The 21,119-nt window shown below is 34.3% G+C and overlaps 1 protein-coding gene across 1 annotated transcript in view; it reads right to left on the reverse strand.

The window, feature by feature from the left end:
* LOC141289396 (chromodomain-helicase-DNA-binding protein 4-like) overlaps nucleotides 1–10,370 on the reverse strand; it is a 35,774-nt gene extending 25,404 nt beyond the window's left edge. Inside the window, exons 1-9 of the mRNA XM_073821497.1 lie at nucleotides 10,087–10,370; nucleotides 9,549–9,674; nucleotides 6,948–7,069; nucleotides 5,472–5,699; nucleotides 5,262–5,380; nucleotides 2,974–3,230; nucleotides 2,234–2,358; nucleotides 1,874–2,009; nucleotides 91–260 (exon numbers count right to left, since the gene is read on the reverse strand). Of these exons, the coding sequence (XP_073677598.1) occupies nucleotides 91–260; nucleotides 1,874–2,009; nucleotides 2,234–2,358; nucleotides 2,974–3,230; nucleotides 5,262–5,380; nucleotides 5,472–5,699; nucleotides 6,948–7,069; nucleotides 9,549–9,603 (1,212 nt within the window). The 5' untranslated portion in view covers nucleotides 9,604–9,674; nucleotides 10,087–10,370. The remainder of the gene's footprint in view (nucleotides 1–90; nucleotides 261–1,873; nucleotides 2,010–2,233; nucleotides 2,359–2,973; nucleotides 3,231–5,261; nucleotides 5,381–5,471; nucleotides 5,700–6,947; nucleotides 7,070–9,548; nucleotides 9,675–10,086) is intronic.
* Nucleotides 10,371–21,119: the final 10,749 nt, after the last annotated feature.

The following is a 21,119-nucleotide window of genomic DNA, read 5'->3' on the forward strand; positions in this document are numbered from 1 at the left end:
GCACATCAGGTCTTGATTATTCAGCTCTTTGGACAAAACCAAGTATTTTACAGGAGGCATGTGCTGCAGTTTTAGAGTTGGTTCACTCACACAGTGTGGGCAGCTCCAGGTGCCCTCCGGTGCCTTCTCCATATCAGGGTCCAAGCAGACCATGTGATAGGCTCGTGGACAGGTGTCGCAGAGAATGATCTCTCCTCCCTGCTGACAGACCTCACAGTAATCCTGATGATCCGTCTCATATCCATCACCTTCTTCATCGCCTAACAGAGAAAGAGAGGATAGATCAACAACTGATGGAAGAACCCTATAAAGACAAAATCGTGAAATCTACTCATAAAAAAAAAATTAAACTCCCAGTCAAAAGATTTTTAATGTTTTTTTTTTTTTTTTAAATAAGTCTCTTCTGCTCACCAAGCCTGCATTTATTTGATCCAAAGTACGACACAAACAGTAAAATTTTGAAATATTTTTACTACTTAAAATAACTGTTTACTATTTGAAAATATTTAAAATTTCCTGTTTCAAAGATATATTTTAATATCATTACTTCAGTCACATGATCCTTCAGAAATCATTCTAATATTCTGACTTGCTGCTCAATTTTTTTTTTTTTTTAATTATACTGATGCCAAGCCATTTTTTTTTAATGGTATTTCAGATAAATGCTGATCTTTGGATCTTTCAATTCAAAGAATACTGAAAAAAATTACTTGACTGTTTTAAAAATTTATAGTAATAATAAAAAAAATTCTTGAACTGTAAATCAACATATTAGAATGATTTCTGAGGGATCATGTGACACTGAAGACTGGAGTAATGATGCTGAAAATTCAAATAAATTGCATTTTATATTCAAATAGAAAAGTTTTTTTAAATAGTTAAATAAAATATTTCACAATTTTACAGTTTTTGCTGTACTTTGGATTAAGTAAATGCAGGCTTGGGGAGCAGAGGAGACTTTATATTAAAAAAAAAAAAAAAAAAAAAAAAAAAAAAAACCTTAACCTTACCGTACAAAAACTTTTCACTGGTAGTGAAAAGTCACTTAAAATTTTTTTGAAATAAATATAGTACTATTGTAGAGTATAATGTACTTAAAGTAATGATAAAAGCAACTTGTTGGCCAAATAAAATGGAACTGTAAATTTTCATTTGATTACATGTTTTTTTTTTTTATTATTGTTAATGTTTCATGCCTTAATTTGATTTTTGATTCTAAATTTGTATTAAATCACAAATACAGAAAAATTAAAACAGTCACCATTCGGGGGCAACAGAGGGCCCTATTTTTGTAAAACAATAAATAAATAATTACTTAAAACTGCATGATTTCAATTGATTACACATACAGTTTTGATTAGTAAAATATAACTAACCATTACAACTAAATTGAAACTGAAAACACAGAATTGGGGAAAAGTAAAAAAATACCTGGTGGAAAACCCCACACAATGTTGACCTAAAAAAAAGTTTTTAACCTTAAATTGTTAAGATTTCATTATTTCAATTAATTAGAAATGATTTATTCTTACCGAGGTTTAATTTACCAATTAAATTAATCCTTAGGCAATCGAACAATTCAGAAAAAGCTCCTTTAAAAATACAATAAAATTGAAATGGAAAAAATGTAATTTGGGGAAAAAATTAAAATGATTTCTGCTCTATGATAGTAATCAATTTGCTCGAGGCTTTCAAAATATTCCTGATGGTCTGAGTATGTACAAGCTACACTGTCTTCCAAATCAGCTCACCCATGAACGCAACAAAAACTAGATAGTCTTTGGTCCCTTAAATTGTTCTCTGAAAGGATTTCGACAGAGACAGGAGGTTTCCTTGACCTGTTAAAGCCTAATAGAGAACATTAGATCCTCACCCTTTTTCGTCTTCTTTTTGGGCTTCTTTTTAGTGCTGCTGCGACTACTGCGGCTATTTGATCCATTCGAAACAGACACACTGTTCATACTGCCATCGTCAAAGTCACTATCCACGTCAACATCGTCCTCTTCGCTCTGAAAAAGATCATTTAAAATAAAAAGGAGACTAAAGCAAAGAGGAAAAAAAACTGAAAGTCTGATAAATGACCAGAAAATTACTTGGATGTCATTAGCGAGAAGCTATGGCTAAAATTAGAGCAGAGCGAGGAAAAAAACACAAAACAACATCGTTCATGGAAAAAGGTATAAGGATGAGTGCAAAGGCAAGCTGGAGAAAAGGACAGGAAAATGATTCTTACAGATGAGCGTTTTCTCTTGCTGTTGAAGCCTCCTAGTTTGATCTTCAGAGGAGCAACCTTTTTGGTCTTCACCTTCTTCTCTTGAGGTTTGGGAGCAGGTTTGGACTTCTTGCGCGCATTGGGACCTGAAAAAGCGCAGGAATTAGCATAATTTTCCCATGCAGCAAGCAAAACAATAATGGCTAAGCACTTCATCACTAATCACCTATATTTTGTTTCATTGGATTTCTGAAAGATCATGTGACACTGAAGACAGTAATGATGCTGAAAATTTAACTTTGCATCATAGGACTAAATTGCATTTTAAATTATATTTAAATAGAAAACAGACACTTTAAATTCCAAAAACATTTCACATTATTACCGTATTTTTTAGCAAATAAAAGCAGCTACAGCAAGCATAAAAATTAATTTCTTATAGGTCCAGGTTTCTGCAATAAAAGCAATTACCAGTCCATGTTTGCTTCTCTTTTCTTTTTTGTATGTGAAATGAGCAACAGCGGTATGTTGTTGGGTCGAATAGTGCCTCATTCTTAAATAACAGCTTCTCAGAAACCATTATAATGTGAAAACCATGAATCCTCAACACAGCAAAAAACAACTGCTGAATGTCCATAATTATACTGTTCAGATGAAGATGCACAAATCAAATAAATGCCACTGCCAGAAAAAACAGCTGCTTAGCAGGCAGTCACTCACTAAAACACAAACTAAAAGACCTGAAACAACTCTGCACTCACCCTTGCCCTCTTTTGTCTTGGCCTTGCGTACAGGAGGTGCTGGTGTGGACTCGGCACTGATTTGGGCTGCGGGTGCAGCAGGTGGACTTTCTGCTGTTGCATCCACAGATACAGCGGCACTAGCGGCTGCCAGGGCTGTGGTGGCAGCAGCCGAACCCCGCAGAGGGTTGTTGGTGCTGAACTCCCTCCACTTTGCTCCCAGAACCATCATCATTTTGGAAACAGCGATTTTGGGGTTCTTGGCAGCGATCAGAGGCCTGAGGGATTGTAGGGAGGACATCATGGTTAAAATCTGGGGGAGAAATCTATTTAAATCAATGATTTTGTTGCAATCATTCCTATGTTGGTCTAAAGCCAACAATATATTTCAGAACTGCACATATTAACATCATGCACTCCAAACAAGTCAAGTCACCTTTATTTATATAGCGCTTTATTCAGCAATAAAGACAGAACAACATCAAAATCTCATGATACGGTAATATCATGATATGAAGTCCACGATGCAATATTAAAAAAAAAAAAAAGACAATTTAAGTCTAATTTTTAAAATTCATTTTCATTTTTAAAAGTAAAATTATCCTACCTAATGCATTTCGAGAGTTCTAAATTAAGAACTCCAACTAATGTTCTTATCTAAGAAAACTTAAGTCAGAAAAAAGTCATTTACATTTACACTAATGTTTTAGGAAGCCAAACAAATTAGAAGAATATAACAATAACAATTTGATATTATTGTTATTCCTATGACAGTAATAGCCATATATCATAAAACAATTGCACTGTAAAATGAATTAAAATGAAAATATTTCACAGGTATATCATTTTTGCTTTACACTGCAGTAGGGAAATTACAACACTTCTTTCCTAAGATCTACACTTGAATTTGGACTGCAGTGACGTTACCCATTTAAACCACTAGCTGTCAGCAATTCATACTGCACTTTTAAGCTTTAATTTTGACGGAAACAGCGGTAAAGCTTTTATTTTGACAGAAAACTCAAGCTTCAGTAAAACAGGCTTACAAAAATGCGTCTCACTACAAATCTAGTGAAATTCTGTAAATCATCTGCCATGAAAATAAAGCATGACTGGTGGCCGTTGCATTCCAAACACACACTAAACTCACAGCACACATACAATAAACTAGTTCACCGTGTTCGGTGCGAACTGAGCCGTTCTGAGGCGCTGAAAACACCAGATCATGAGCTGATCACCTGAATGAAGTGTTCGCTTTGTTTTGAAACGCGCAACGAAAACTGACTTGATAAAGGGACTAAGCAACAGAAGAAAGAAACTCATACAGGTTTGAAACAACTTGAAGCTGAGCATCTCTTTAAGTGTCTCCAAGTGAATCCAGTCAAAAAAAATGCACTTTACTGTATAACTTGGAATGTCATGGAATTTGCTAAATTTTGGATGAATAAGTCAAACGTACATCAGTTCACTTAAATTAAAACGTGATATGGACTAGTATCTGAGAATAAGCCTCAAAAGACTATTTATATTAATCCTGGACGTTTTGCAAGTCTCTGTGCAAATTGTGCAGATGCGCGTTTTGTTTACTACACACATACTGAAGCGTGTGACACCCACAGTGTTTTCAGCCTCTGCCGCCTCAATATAGGAGTTGATGAACACAAACAATCTCAAGAATTGCTCAGAGTCTCACTTCATGAGCAATTTAGCTTTTCTTGTGAGAAAACAAAACGACTGTCATGTATCCAAACAGACACTTAAAGGCCTGGTTTAACTTGAAGAAACTGACATAAATATCTTAATGTAATGAAATTATAGATAGATATTTACCAGAAAAATGTAAATACACAACATAGTATTTCTATGGGGGGTATAAAACTACACATAAATTTGAGGGGTTAACTGTATTGGGCTTTAAAACGTGATTTTGGTAAACTTTTATTAAATTGCTGTTAAATTGTGCACGTTTCATGATTTCAATTAATTGGCCATGTCTTTGTTAATAACATTTTATTTAACCATTAGAATCAGAGTCTAAATGGAAGTTAAAACAGAAAACTACAATCTTCATCAAGCAACATTAATGGAGAAAAACAACTACAGCAACATGTGACGTCATCAGAAAAGATGTCTTAATTTGTTTAAAGATTATAAGGGCAGATGGATTTGAATAGAATTAATGTTGTGCACAGCTAAAACTGCAATATTCCATTAACAATAAGAACTGTCCATTTTGAATTAAAGGAGACTTTCCGATCAAAAACAATAGGTGATTTTTCACACACTCGTAATGTTTGCAATGCACATACCTGACGAACTGGCTGAAAGCTTTGTAGTTGGTCAGAGTCCTATAGTCCTCCTCAGTGAAGACATGATCGATGTCCTCCATACCCCAGGTATCCAAAAGCTGAGAGGAACTTTTTGGCTCCTTAAAATCAGTTCAGAAAAACACATCTTATAAAACTCTGTGATTTACTTTATCATTCCACTTCATCACTTTATATTCCATTTGAACTCACAGCATCGTCATCATCCTCGTCTTCCTCTTCCTCAGGTTCCCTCCGTTTGGAAGCTGCTGAGTTTCTGTCGGCAGCAGAGCTGCTTCTTTTCTTGTCCTTCGCGGTGCTGGCTCTTTTCTTCTTCTTCCTGCCAGGTGTGTAGTCACTACCCTCACTTTCTGAACGGTCTTCTTCACCATCGTCCACATCAGGGCCTTCCACGGGCTCCGGAGAACTGATGCCGATATCCTGGAGGATGCATAGGACATACTTTTGATCAGTTTTGGATGCTGGTAAAATCACAAGTCTGTTGTCCAAAACAAGATTTTAGGTTAAGATTTATATTAATGTACAATAGCATTCAATTTAGTAAGACTTTTTAAAGCATTCAATTCATCAAACATGACAGTAAAAGCATTTTTAATGTTACAAAAGATTTCTATTTTACATAAATGCTATTCTTATGAAATTTCTATTGAAAAGAAGCCACAAATAAGAATATTAGAATGATTTTTGAAGGATCACGCGAGACTAAAGACTGGAATAAATTTAACTTTCACATGAATAAATTATATTTTAAATTATACTAAAATACAAAGCAATATATCAAATAAATGTAGCCTTGGTGAGCATAAAAGACTCGTAGTGCTTCACCATTTTTAACACTTTTTGGCTTTTTAATATAATTTAGATGCATGACAAGTTCATTTTTAAATATACAAATATCCAATGTACAGAAACATTAATATAAAGCCATAAAATCAGCATGCACAACAAAACATTTTTTCTGCATAGTTAAAAATCAACAGCAAAGCAGTCATGATTAATGCAAAACTTAAAGGCAGACTAGTAATCATTTTAGGTTTCCAGCATTAACTATTATAGTCCATTATGACAGCAGAATCACTGTCTCAGTTCTCAAGCAAACAAAGCTCCCATCGAAGTTGCGCAAGAGCTCGCATTTATATAAAGTCTTTTTAACAACCACTTATGACATTACAAAAACCGGTTTGCGATCTTTACATTAAATGACTCACCTTGTATTATAAGCTAAAACCCTGAATACTTTATATTGTGTTCAGTACTTAAAAAAAAAGGGGGGGATCACTCAACCAGTTAGTCAAGAAACAGATTTTGCAGCACAAATTTTATAATTTAAATGCTTGAACAAAAGCACTCAATATTTTAAACACAACAGCTGTAGATATTAATAAAGCAGTTGGATCTAATTCGATGGCTAAAAGAATGAAATCATGTACTTTTGATATTACCAATCATTAGAACATGTTATCCTATTTGCGACACCAGCTAAATTGCTCTGTTTCTCATTAAGACACAGTGGGGGAGGTTTCTAATCCATAACATAAGGATAGCGAATACTGCATTCTCCAAGGATATTACACACAAACAATATCCCCACACACACACACACACACACACACACACACACACACACACACACACACACACACACACACACACAGAAAAGGCCATTACCTCTCTGCGCGAGCGATTCCTCTTGCTGCCTTTGCTCTCGCGGCTACTTTTTTTGGCTTTCTTCTTCTTTTTCACCTTTGGGGCATCATTTTCTGACAACTCCTCATCCAGGTCATCCTCGTCTGTGGAAAACACACAAATCAAAATAATTTTATTCATATTTTTTCCCCTTGACTCTTCCAATCACTTAGATAAGCATTACTGAAGATGTGTTAGCAAAAATTATTTTTAGACAGAGAAATATTTAAGTTGTATATTTATTTGAAGATTTAGTCTGCTCCTAAATGTGTTTAAATTGACGTTTTGTGTCATGTTTGACTAATATGAAGACATTATTTGCGTGTGACAGCAGAAAATAGCAAGTAAGTTGACGGTTAGCCTTGTAAAAAAAATAAAAAAATAAAAAAACTGACTAAAAAAAACGTCAAGGAGGTGATTGAAAATGCAAAGGTATCCAAATATATAAGGTGGATTACTCATTTAAATGTTTTCTCTTGACTCTTCCAGTTATTTAGATATTATTAGTATTGTTGAAGAGGTTTGGCAAAAATTATTTATACACATCACACTGAGAGAAATGTTTAGGTTGTATATGTGACCCTGGATCACAAAACCAGTCTTAAAGGTTTTTTTTATTTATTTATTTATTTATTTATTTTTATTGAGGACAATATGGGACACAATTTGGCCGAGATACAACCATTTGAAAATCTGGAATCTAAGGGTGCAAAAAAAAAAAAATCTAAATATTGAGAAAATCGCCTTTAAAAGTTGTCCAAATGAAGTTCTTAGCAATGCATATTACAAGTTAAAAATTAAGTTTTGATATATTTACAAAATATCTTCACAGAACATATCCTAATGATTTTTGGCACAAAAGAAGAATCGATAATTGTATTTTTGGCTATTGCTACAAATATACACGTGCTACTTAAGACTTGTTCTGTAGTTCAGGGTCATAGTCATTAGTTGAAGATTTATTGTGTATATTCTTAGTGTTTACTATAAAAGATTCTATTATTTCTATGTTCTATTTTCAGGACTGGAAATGACTATTTTAGAAGTATAGTGAATAAATAAAACATAAAATAAAACTCATGAGCATGTGAACCATGCAATTAGACAAAGAGCTTCCCAGATTAATCCAGTCAATCATCAATGCCATTTGTCGACATTTACATTTAATCTAATAATAGGAGAGAAATACATTAGTCATCTCCAAATCTATTTCAGTGACTTGATCTGGGCTGGTTGAAAAAAATGATCCAGGACACTACATGTTGAAAAGTGATGTGGATTACTCACTTGCAATACAGGAAGTATTAAATGACCAAAAAAACACTGATATAAGTGACCCGAGCATTACAATCAGATTCAATATTAGTTATTTTTGCTAACAGGATTGCGGAGAATAAACCTGAAGACATTTTGTGTCACTTCATTCAGTTGCGTCTCTGTTTAGGGAAGTCACACTGCCCAGTTGTTATTATCATTCTGTCAGTCCTTGACCAAGTTCTCATGGACAACAGTAACCTGGATAAGATCTTAATGGACTTGCCTCAGGTTTCATTATGAAAAACAATATACTGGCTTTTCTCCAGGTACCACAGTATATTAACAAAGAAGCCTCTTTTTGACTAACCACACTAAATATGCTAACACTATAAACACACAACACATATTAAATCATAGTTTACTTCCTAAAGTGGTTAAAATTAATCTCACATTGTGTTTTACATAATTAGCAAGGCAGAAATACAAAAATACACCGAGTATTTTGCTCCATTCAGCACAGTGAATGCCCGGGCAAAGCCCCCCTTTAACCATTTCCCTGAAAAAACTGGCGTCACATCCGATTCCTGCACATGCTGAAGTGCAAAATCAAAATATCAAACTTAAAAATCGACGTTTGTAGTTATTTCACAAGCAAAAACGCAATTTTTGGGGCTTGGACGCCACAGGCCGACAGCGCGCGAACAGCCAGAGCGCGAGGACACAGAAAATCCTCACGCGTCAAACTCACACGCGACTGTTAACGTTACCGGTAGGCCGCTAAGCAGCGATGCCGGCACAACAACAACGTAATACAGCTAATGCTAGTATAAAATCATCACTATTGGTCAATGAGCATCTAAATGTGCTTGAATTGACGTTTTGTGCCATGTTTAACTAATATGAAGACGTATTATTTGAGTGTGACGGTAGAAAATAGCAGGTAAGTCGACGGTTAGCCGCGTAGAAAAACCGGCAAAACAAAGCACTCACTGGAAAATCCGCTAAAGAGTCGATGAAATGCAAATGTGTCCAAACATACAAAGTGGATTTCTCTTTAAAACGATAATTTCTAGTTTACTACGTTTCATAAGAAAGGAAATAACGTTACCCAGAATCAGACGGGCTGGTTGTTTCGTTAGCCGACTAACGTTAGCAACCGCTTCGTCGAATAAATCAAGTTTCACACTAATAAACTCCAACTAAGAACATAAAACACCTCATGAATAATGTGTTTAAACACTTCGTGTTGCTAGATTTCATCCACATATGCAGTAAACAATATCAACACCGACTAATCCGAGCGCAGAGTAAACGTAAATATTTTACCTTGCATCATAGACCGATGTTCAAAATCGTCTCTATCGTCCTCACTGCCGGACATATTGTTGATTACACCAGCTAGAGAGGATTGTGAACACTTGTACGTCGATTTTCGCCTCCTCTGGTGCCTTCCTGAAGCCGGGGGAGGCAGAAAATAAAAGAACAATACAAACGGAAGTTAATAGTCACGGTAGCATGCTGATCATAGTGGTCACTCCATGCCAAGAAAAAAAATACGAAAAGCGTGCAAATATATTTAACAATGTTGGATGATTAGCATTTGGTTTAATGCAATTAAAAAAAAAAAAGCGTGTTTAAACTTTTTAAAATGCGCGGTTGAAACAAGTTATGGACATTTAATAGGCAAATGGGGCATGATGTGAGTGAGGCATTAGCTAAGCAGGCTAGGGATGCTAACCTGCAAAGTCTTCAGAACTTTTAAGATTTCTTTAATTTTACATGCATTAAAAGATGTCATACATGGTATGATTTAACAAAAGCATAAGCATAATTAATGTAACACAATGTCAGAAAGTGTACTCACACAACTTGACCCTGTTCCCTTTTTCCAAACAAACAGCTAATTCAATCTAAGATGTCCCCACGTTGTATGCTCCTTTTCATCAACACTTAAAATGTTCCCTGTTTCTAAAGAATAAGGAGTGAAAGTGTATCCAGGTGATTTGTTTCTCAGCTGTATGATGCACACAACGTCGCAGTTTCTTCTTCTGCCACTTACACCCTTTGCATAGACACAAAGAGATCAGGGGCCAGACATCCCATAATAATCTCCCTCCCCATATTCACACATACACATACATACAGACATTCACCCTTCCCCCCACCGCATAGTTACCTTGCAACATACAGACCATAATAACCCCCCCAACAACCAACAGACCCTCTCTTCCCCATTCCACCATGCCCTTAGCAACAGTTGCCATGGAGACAGCCACCCCTCCCACCCCAGCGGACATCCCATAATAATAAACATAGTCACTGACATCCCACAATAACCATAACTCCGAAAAAAGAATGAACGGGAACTGAGCCGGAAGAGAGAGAGAGGGGGAAAAAGTCGATTAGCAACTCCTTGCCAGCCTGCTTCCTTATTACAGTTCTGTATTTACAGTAGACATTTGTGAGCGTATAAAACGCCATATGTAATCCAAACTTCAAGTTAGTTCACTTCAGCCCAGTGGCATTTTAGCATGCAACTATTTTGCCCACATGCAACCAACTTTGGTTTGGGGTCCAAAAATGAGCACAGATGGCAAATAATACACTTAAAAATGAAGGTTCTTCACTGGCATTGATGATTCAGTGAAAAATCTTTAACATCCATTGAAACTTTCTACTTAAAAAAGGTTTTTAGACTTTTTTAAATGTTTTTGACTTTAAGGAAAAAATGTTTCTTGTAAGAGCTCTTTCTTTAGGGAACCAAAAATTCCATGGAATTACTGCAACCTTTATTTGCGAAAAGTGTAAATCTGATTTTGGAACCAAAACTTTGGAATCACTGCAAAAAACCCATTTTGGAACCTTTATTTTTGAAAGAGTAAATCTGTTTTTGGAACCTGAAATTCTGTGGAATCACTGCAAAAGCCCCATTTTGGAACCTTTATTTCTGAAAGTGTGAATATGGTTTTGGAATCAAAAATTTCTATGGAACCACTGCAAAAAAAAAAAAAAAACTATTTTGGAAACTTTATTTTTAAAAGTATAAATCTGGTTTTGAACCCAAAATTCTATGGAATCACTGCAAAAAACATTTTGGAACCTTTATTTTTAAAACTGTAAATCTGGTTTTAGAACCAAACATTCTATGGCATCACTGCAAAAACCCCATTTGGGTATCTTTGTTTTTAAAAGTTAAAATCTGCTTTTGGAACCAAAAATTCAATGAAATGACTGTCAAACAATATATATATATATATATATATATATATATATATATATATATATATATATATATAGGAACCAAAAATTATATGGCATCACTGCAAAAACCCAAATTTTGAAACCTTTAATTTCAAAAGTATAAATCTGGTTTTGGAACCCAAAATTCCATGGAATCACTGCAAAGAAAAACAACATTCTGGAACCTTTATTTTTTAAAAGGGTAATTCTGGTTTTGAGCCAAAAAATTCTATGGAATCACTGCAAAAAAACAAAAACATTTTGGAACCTTTATTTTTAAAACTGTAAATCTGGTTTTAGAACCAAACATTCTATGGCATCACTGCAAAAGCCCCATTGGGTACCTTAATTTTTAAAAGTTAAAATCTGCTTTTGGAACCAAAAATTCAATGAAATGACTGTCAAAAAAAGTATATATTAGAACCAAAAATTCTATGGCATCACTGCAAAAAACTATTTTGGAACCTTTATTATCAAAAGTGTAAATCTGGTTTTAAACCCAATATTCTATGGATTCACTGCAAAAAAAAAAAAAAAAACATTTTGGAACCTTTATTCTTAAAAATGTAAATCTGGTTTTAGAACCAAAAATTATATGGCATCACTGCAAAAACCCTATTTTGGAACCTTTAATTTCAAAAGTGTAAATCTGGTTTTGGAACCCAAAATTCTATGGAATCACTGCAAAAAAAAAAAAAAAAAATTGGAATCATCTTTTTTTTTTAACTGTAAATCTGGTTTCAGAAACAAACATTCTATGGCATCACTGCAAAAACCCTATTTTGGAAACCTTTAATTTCAAAAGTGTAAATCTGGTTTCGGAACCCAATATTCTATGGAATCACTGCAAAAAAAACCTTTTGGTTACTTTTTTTTAAAGTAAAAAAAATCTGCTTTTGGAACCAAAAATTCAATGAAATGACTGTCAAAAATAAATAAATAAATTGGAACCAAACATTTTAGGGCATCACTGCAGAAAAAAAAACATTTTGGAACCTTTATTTTTAAAGGTGTAAATCTATTTAAAAAAAATAAAATAAAAATGAAATCACTGCATAAAATAAAATAAATAACATTTTAAAACCATTATTTTAAAAAGGTTTTAAAAAACATTTTGGAACCCTTTTTTTTAAAGTGTGAATCTGGTTTTGGAACCAAAAATTCTATAGAATCACTGCAAATAAAAACATTTTAGAACCATTATTTTTTTTAAAATGTAAATCTGTTTTTGGAACCAAAAATTCTATGGAATCACTGCAAAAAAACTTTGGAACCTTTATTTTTTAAAAGTTTTAATCTGGTTTTAAAACCAAAAACAAACAAAAAAAACCTAAATTTTAAAACCTTTATTTTTAAAAGTGTAAAACTGGTTTTAGAACCAAAAATTCTAAATCACTGCAAAAATGAAAAATTTTGGAACTTTTATTTTCAATTGTAAATCTAGTTTTGGAACCAAAAATGAGTTGGAATCACTGCAAAAGCACCATTTTGGAACCTTTTGTTTTTAAAGTGTAAATATTTTGGATTTTTAGTTTCAAGGCCACATTCAAAGACAATCTACATCTCAAGTTCAAATCTCACATTGATAATGCTGCTATATAAGGGCTTAAAATGAAACTGGCACCATTTGATTGAGGCCTTCAAAAGTTATAGATGGGACATTGGGACATTTTATGGTTTGTCCTCCTCATATCATCACCATAGCCAACCTTTCACCATCTTCGCCCCATTATCATCCACTTGATTTCTTTGTATGCAGTAAAGAAGAGAAAGTTAAATGATGGCTTTTGACGCACATATCAAGTCTATGACAATGCGCCACATATGTATGCAGAACACATGTACATATATAGAAACAAATGTAATTTCTTGGGGGGGATGGGGAGTACTAGGCAGCATATAGCATAATTACATATCAAAGAAATATAGAGATGGTTGTCATGACAACCCACTCAGGCGCACCCCTCCTCCACACTACAAAGCACCAAATATCCAGTAATAATGTCTCAGCCAAAAGAAAACACAGACCATAATATTCTTCCTGTGCTGGCAGTTGTCATGGCAATATGCAAGAAAGAGGTGTTTCTCTGTGTGTGTGTGTGTGTGTGTGTCTGTCTTTTGGGGTGGTGGGGGTGTAAGGGAGGGGTTTCAGATTACCATGCATGCTAAAATGAATACCATAATACTCCTTTTACGCTCTCTCTGCTAGTTCCCTCCTCCCCCCACACCCACACCGAACCAAACGTGACTCCATAACTGGGTGAAAGAGCCACATATGGACGCCATCAGAGATGGCTACTGATAAACTCGTTGAAATTGACCAAAAAACGAACATTGGTTTCAATGGCGCTCCATCGTTTCTCAAACCACTAACTTTGCTTGTGCAACTATAGTAGGCTTCGACTATATTGCAGGCTTAGCGTTGGGAAATAGTAATGTGTTTTAAGGGTTCATACTAAATTCAGTAATAGTATGTGCAATCACATATTCAAAAAATGCGGCAAATATCATTCTCTCACAGGTGAATCTTCTACCACAAAGCCAGATAAACACCTAAACCTAAAGAGACAAAAATGAACAGTCCCGAATCTGATTTTCACTCTTTCCTCCCCCTTCAAACCCGGCCCCCACCCCTCCCCCTCCCTAATGGCCCAGACATCCCATAATATGCCCAACGACTAGCACCCCCCGTTTTTAATCTCTGCCTGAACCCAATACTAAATCATGCAAAACTGCATAAACTGATGTTTTAGCTACTGCAGGTTTGCAGGTTCATATTAGCGCACACTGACTAGACGTTATCCTTCAGCTGGCTGGTTAATTGTTTTTGTACACTGTACAGACATTTACGCACAATGTTCATTGTAAACGCAAGGAAAAAGGAAGTAATTGGTCAAGGCTCCCAGAATGAACATTTTGAGTATAGCATGTTCAATCTACATTATCATATAATGGCTGTGCCATTTCCATATCCTCATATTCCCCACCCCCATCATATTCCAAAGCATTGCAATCGATTAATTTCATCACATGGACCTTTTGTACTTTTGTAAGTAAACAAAGGATGCTAATTATAATGCATTAGCTTTAGGGCCCCCACTGCAACACATATTGGAATACAACAGTTGTTTAGACTACTGTAAAAATAAATAAATAAATAAAAATAATGATGCATGAGGCAGTGCAAGATAATGAGTCATTTTCCCCAACTGCAACTGTTACCAATGGAAACATTTGAAATCAGGTCAAATGCATGCTCTTTATTAATTCATAATGCTTTTAAGCGCATTGGGTTTATCTTATTCATGTGCAAATCACATGGAAATACATGTAACAATATAAAGATACATATTCTCACATAAATGAATTCAGATCACAAAATAGAAGATAAAAATTTTCCGTCATGCTATTGCATTTCTACCTGAGATTAGAAACATTGATTTGCACTCTGTAAAAATGATAAGATCAATGAGTCAATTCTATTCTAGACTTGTTTTTTTTCCTATTCTATCTACTTTATCTACTAAAATTAATTTAACCAATTTCAACCATTTTTAACGTTATACAAGATTTAACTTGATTTAAAAAAAAAAAAAATCTGGTAATTATAAGTCAGCAGCTGAACTCAAGGTTTTAAGTTCATGTACAGTTTAGTCAGAAGACAGAATCTGTAAAACCGAAATTATTTTACCAAAATAAGAGGGATCATACAAAATGCATGTTATGTTTTATTTTTTTATTTAGTACTGACCTGAATAAGATATTTCACATACAAGATGTTTACATATACTGTAGTCCACAAGAGAAAATAATAGTTGAATTTATAAAAATGACCCTGTTTCAAAAGTTTGCATACGCTTGATTCTTAATACGATGTTGTTATCTGAATGATCCACAGCTGTTTTTTTTGTTTTGCTAAGTGATAGCTGTTTATGAGCCTTATTTTTCTCGAACAGTTAAATTGCCCGCTGTTCCTGAAAAATCCAACAGGTCCCACAAATTCTTTGGTTTTTCAGCATTTTTGTGTATTTTAGCCCTTCCCAAACAAAGACTGTTTTAAGATCCATCTTTTCACATTGAGAACAACCGAGGGACTCATTTGCAAGTATTACAGAAGGTTCAAATGCTGATGTTTTAGAAGGAAACGCAATGCATTAAGAGCCGGGGGGTGAAAACTTTTAGAATTTGAAGATCAGGGTAAATTTAACTTATTTTGTCTTCTGGGAAACATGTAAGTATATTCTGTAGCTTCTGAAGGGCAGCACTAAATGAAAAATAAAAATGATATTAAGGCAAAATAAGAAATATGTACATATCTTTATTCTGTTCAAAAGTTTACACCCCTGGCTCTTAATGCAGTGTTTGAACCTTTTGCAAGTCCCTCAGTGTGAAAAGATGGATTTCAAAGGGTTCAAATATTCAAAAATGCTGCCTCCAAGTATTTGTGGGACCTGATGGTTTTTCTGAAGAATAGTGGGCAGTTTAACTGTTCAGGACAAACAAGGGAATCATGAACAACTATCACTAAAAAAAACAAACACAGCTCTAGTTCATTTAGGTAACAACACAGTATTTTATGTAAACTTTTCAACGGGGTCGTTAAAAAATTCAACTATTATTTTCTCTTGTGGACTATATGTAAACGCCTTTTATGTGAAATCTCTTATTCAGGTCAGTACTAAATAAATAATATCATGCATTTTGTATGATCCTCTTATTCTGTTGAAATAATTAGCATTTTGCAGATTCTGCAAGCTGTGTGTACACTTTTGAATTCAACTGTATATAGTCCTGGTACATATAATATAGTTTGAGTAGAGCTTTTTGTTCTCAAAGCTTTCAGATCTAGTGTGTCTATACTATGAAAACATAAGATCACTTGAATAACTGATTCATGGCATCTCCTCTCTTCCAGATGTGCTTGTCAGATGTGTGCAATTTTTAACTAACCAACCAACCAATCAACCAACATAACGCCATGGTAAGATTATGATTGCACTTTCTATCACAGCAGTCTTAAGAATGCTTAGGATCCAGGGTTTATTCAGATTCATAATCCAACTACAGTAAAACTGCCTGGAGAGCAAAACATCATGAATCCTGTAGATGAGGAGTCAACAATTAATAACACAAGAAATCTTGGGAGAAGACTAAGACATTTAAATTAGTAAAGAAACTGTCTGCAAAATTAAGTGTGTATTCACATTGTTCAACTAGAATAATAATTTAGGGCAGGGATCTCTAAGTCTGCTCCTGGAGAGCTACTGTCCTGTACACTCCAGTTCCAACCCTGCTCCAACACACCTGTCTGTAATTAACAAGTAGCCCTGAACATCTAGATTATCTGGTTCAGGTGTGTTTGATTGGGGTTGGAGCTGAGGACAGCAGCTCTCCAGGAGCAGGGCTAGATACCCCTGATTTAGTGTAAAAGTAATCGTGGTGACAGACAATCAGGAATGTGTTGATGGTGACCTCTAGTGGTTGACTGTGGAAATCTGGCATAGGCAATATTGCTCCTCCTAGTGACCAGGAGTGATATGTACTTGGTGACATGTCCAAAATACTTGATTATTGTATTTTTAATACACATATTGAATATTTGGATTGTTTCTAATGGCTGGTTTAATTTCAGTTTAGTTTGAGCAAGTGATCTGAGCTATTTAAATCAATGAAACATACATATACATATCATATAATTGTACTGATTGCGGTCTAATAGATCCACAGAATGTAATATTGATAGAATCTGACATGCTCTTATTCTGAGATGCCTGCTGCTGTATTTTTGAAGTATGAAAAGACAACTCTGTGAAAGAAATGCAAAACAATCTGTGACAGTCCTGTGACTCTACAGTGACCTTTCTGCTAAAGTGAATTTGACATGCTGAAAAACCATGACTCAACAGAATATGTACCACAGATTTGTTTATTCAGCCAGGCTCAGATGTCAACACGATGAAAAGAGCTTTCTTTTAAGAGTGGCCTTTTAAAAAGAACAAAGAGACACCGCTGTTTTTATTTATCCTTGAATCCTGTTGGCAGGTTATATCTTGCTTCTATGTTGATTCAACACGCTAAAGATCAAATATCAGGTCAGGGATTTCTTACTTTGTTCAAGCCTTTAACTTTTATACCACAACAAACACAGTATTTTTTAGAGTTTTATAAAGTTTTTGATTATTGACCTCTGTAGCCAGATCTAGTTCAGGAATAGTTCAGCGCAAAAATTTAATTTGCTAAAAATACTCACCCTCAAGCCATCCAAGATGTAGAAGAGTTTGTTTCTTCATCGGAATGAGATTGAAAAGTCCAAACAGTTGATAAAAATATCACAATAATCCACAAGTATCCATAACCACTCCAGTCTATCAGTTAACGTCTGAAGCAAAAAGGTGTGTGTTTGTAATACATCTTTAACTTCAGACCATTGCTCCTGGCTAAATGACCATTGCTTTCTCCAAACATCTTGGTCTGAGAGTAGTTTTTTAACAAATTTTCATTTCGGGGTGAACTGTTCCCTTAAATTGGTATTATAATATGTGGTCTCTAATGTATTTTAATTATTTTAAATACATTTCATGGACAGATTGTTATAGATATAGTGGACCTCAATGGTGGCCAACAGTTTGAAGGTCCAAATTGCAGTTTCAGAGGGATCCACTCAATTCCAGCTGAGAAATAAGGGTGTTACACTCTTAAAAATAAAGGGTGCTTCACAATGCCACAGAAGAACCTTCTCTGTTTAAAAGGTTCCATAAAGAACCTGTAACATAACCTTGCTGTTTCACAAAAGGTTCTTTGTGGTGAAAAAAGGTTCTTCAGATTATAAAAAGGTAAGAAAGAGACGGTTCTTTAAAGAACCTTCGACTGAATAATTCTTTGTGGAACCAAAAATGGTTCTTTTGTGGCATCGTTGTGAAGAACCTTCATTTTTAAGAGTGTATCTAGCAAAACAATTGGTCGTTTTTTTCCAAACAATTAATATTTATATACTTTTTAACCACAAATGCCCATCTTGCACAATCATGTTGGAAAGGTCATGTGCGGTTAGTTTTTTGTCTGTGTACTTTGGTTCAAAAAGGTAGGGTATAGGGCAAAAAACTCATTTTCGCCTCCCACTTCAAAATCGTCCAACATCTTTGTTTTACCTTTTTTTGTAAAGGGCATTTGACGTTCTATGCATGTTTGCTTTGCAGTTAAACTTTGGGTCGGTACTTTTGCCTATACGTCGCACATGACCTTTCCAATCTAATACATGAGCATTGGTGGTTAAAAAGTATATATTCCTCGGCTGTGATCGTCTAGATCCCTTTGAAGCTGCACTGAAATTGCAATTTGGACCTTCAACCCATTGGCCACCACTGAAGTCCACTATAAAAATCCTAGAATGTTTTCCTCAGAAACCTTAATTTCTTTGCAACTGTAGAAAGATGGATGACATGGGGTGAGCAAATTATCTGGAAACAGCTAATATCTGAACCACTTAATTGCACTTGCAGTGATTCAAGAAAGCTAATGATTACTTAACGTGGACATTTAGTATTGCTTTGAAGTTTTTTAATGCAAATTTGAATGTCCTGAAGGTGATTCTAATTTTTCACTTTTGAATTTAGCTTTGTGGCCACATCACAAAGATACTGACCCAAACAAATTCACACATTCACAATGACAATGTGACACTTTGACAAGGAACATTACTGTTATTCTTGAATAATATATATATATAAAACAAGAATCACATTCATAACACTGAAGCACCACAATATAATGTAATTGTGATTGGCTAAGAGGTTCGTAGCCTGTTATCTTCAAAATAATTCCCTCTTCAACTCAGTATGAATGTTTGTAGTGTCAAGCAGTGTGACCCAATTCCCTGAAAAATAATCTTATTAAAATAAACTGTGTAATCACAGATTATCTTTCACCTTTATGTGTCAGTCTCAAACACAGTCTAACTTTTCACACTCACACACATCCAAAAACACAAAATTGACTTGACTTTGTTCTCTATCCAATGCAAGATTCTGTTTATAAATATAGAACAAATTTGTTAAATTAGTCAAATTAATTGTTAAAGTAAAAGTCAACAACAGCTGCAATGCATTTTACTTCTGTAATGAAACCTATTTCTGTTTCAAACAAGATACTCAGCAAGGGAAAAAATGTAGGACAGATCTGGAAATTTATTGGATGGTAAAAGGGGGTATTTTGATACCAGAATGAAGCCTTGAAGTAAAAGAGATTTTGGTAACACTTTACAATAAGGTGCATTAGTTAACATTAGATGAACTAAGAATGAACAGTACTTCTACAGCATTTATTAATCTTATTTTCAGCATTTACCAATGCATTATTAATTGTGTTTGTTAACATTAGTCAATGCCCTGAACTGAAATTATTGTTTGTTTATGTTAGTTATTAAATTTAACTAATATTAACGAATGACACCTTATTGTAAAGTGATACCAAGATTTTAATAAAACCGTACCTAATAGTTTTTTGGGTATTGGTAACAAATATGCAACAACCAAAAAGCGGTGAATCATACACAATAAAAAAGAAGCATTTATTAAGAAAGTTAATCATGTTATATACAAATACTTTGAATTTTGTAATAAAAAAAATTGATGTCAGGTTTACTTATGAGGTTATCGTTTTGCAAAACAATAAAAAAGGTTTATTTTTTATGCAAGTGAAAAAAATCTAGTTTTTATCAAATTACACTAACAGTCAAAATATTTGTAATGTTTTTAAAGAAGTCTCTTTTCCCTATTCCTGATTTCAAAGCTGATTTTCTAGCATCATTACTCCAGTAACAATCCTTCAGAAATCATTCTAATATTCTGATTTGCTGCTCAAAAACATTTATTATTATTATGTTAAAAACAGCTATAAGTAAAAAAGCTTTTTATTTCAGATAAATGCTAATCTTTGGATCAAAGATCAAAGAATCCTGAAAAAATTTATTTAACTGTTTTAAATATTGATAATAACAATAAATATTTCTTAAACAGCTATCAGCTCATCAGAATCATTTCTGAAGAATCATGTGACACCGAAGACTTGGAGTGATGATGCTGAAAATGTAGCTTTGATCACATGAATAAATCACAAATTCAAATAGAAAATAGTTATTTTAAATAGTAAAATAAATTCAAAATATTACTATTTTTGCTGTATTCGGATCAAATAAATGCAGGCTTGGTGAGCAGAAGAGACTTCTTTAAAAACATTAAAAATCATATCAAAAACATTTGACTGCTAGTGCATTATTATTATTATTTTTTAGTTTTGTAATAAATAAGAATAGAATAATTGTCTGATTGACTTTATGAGGTTGTTTTGCAACAAAACAAAATGTGTGTTTGTTGTAACTCCTTGCTTTATCACTATTTTATTTCACCAAAAGCTTTGCATTCCCTAGTAACACTGGAAGATTTTAGTCTTGCCTCTTTCCACCCAATTCCTCCATCTATTTTTACCAGCAGTCACAGAGGAACACAACACTGCAGCAGCAGCAGCAGCAGCACCCTGTGTTTGTTGTCTCCCCTCCTCTTCCCCGGTCCCTCGTTCCCGCTTATTAATCAGTCGCCTTGACCTACTCATCCTCCTCTTTCTCTCCTCCTCTCCTCTCTAATTCTCAGCATCTTCCTCTGA

Source organism: Garra rufa, chromosome 17 (assembly GCF_049309525.1).
Source record: "Garra rufa chromosome 17, GarRuf1.0, whole genome shotgun sequence".
Lineage (NCBI taxonomy): Eukaryota > Metazoa > Chordata > Actinopteri > Cypriniformes > Cyprinidae > Garra > Garra rufa.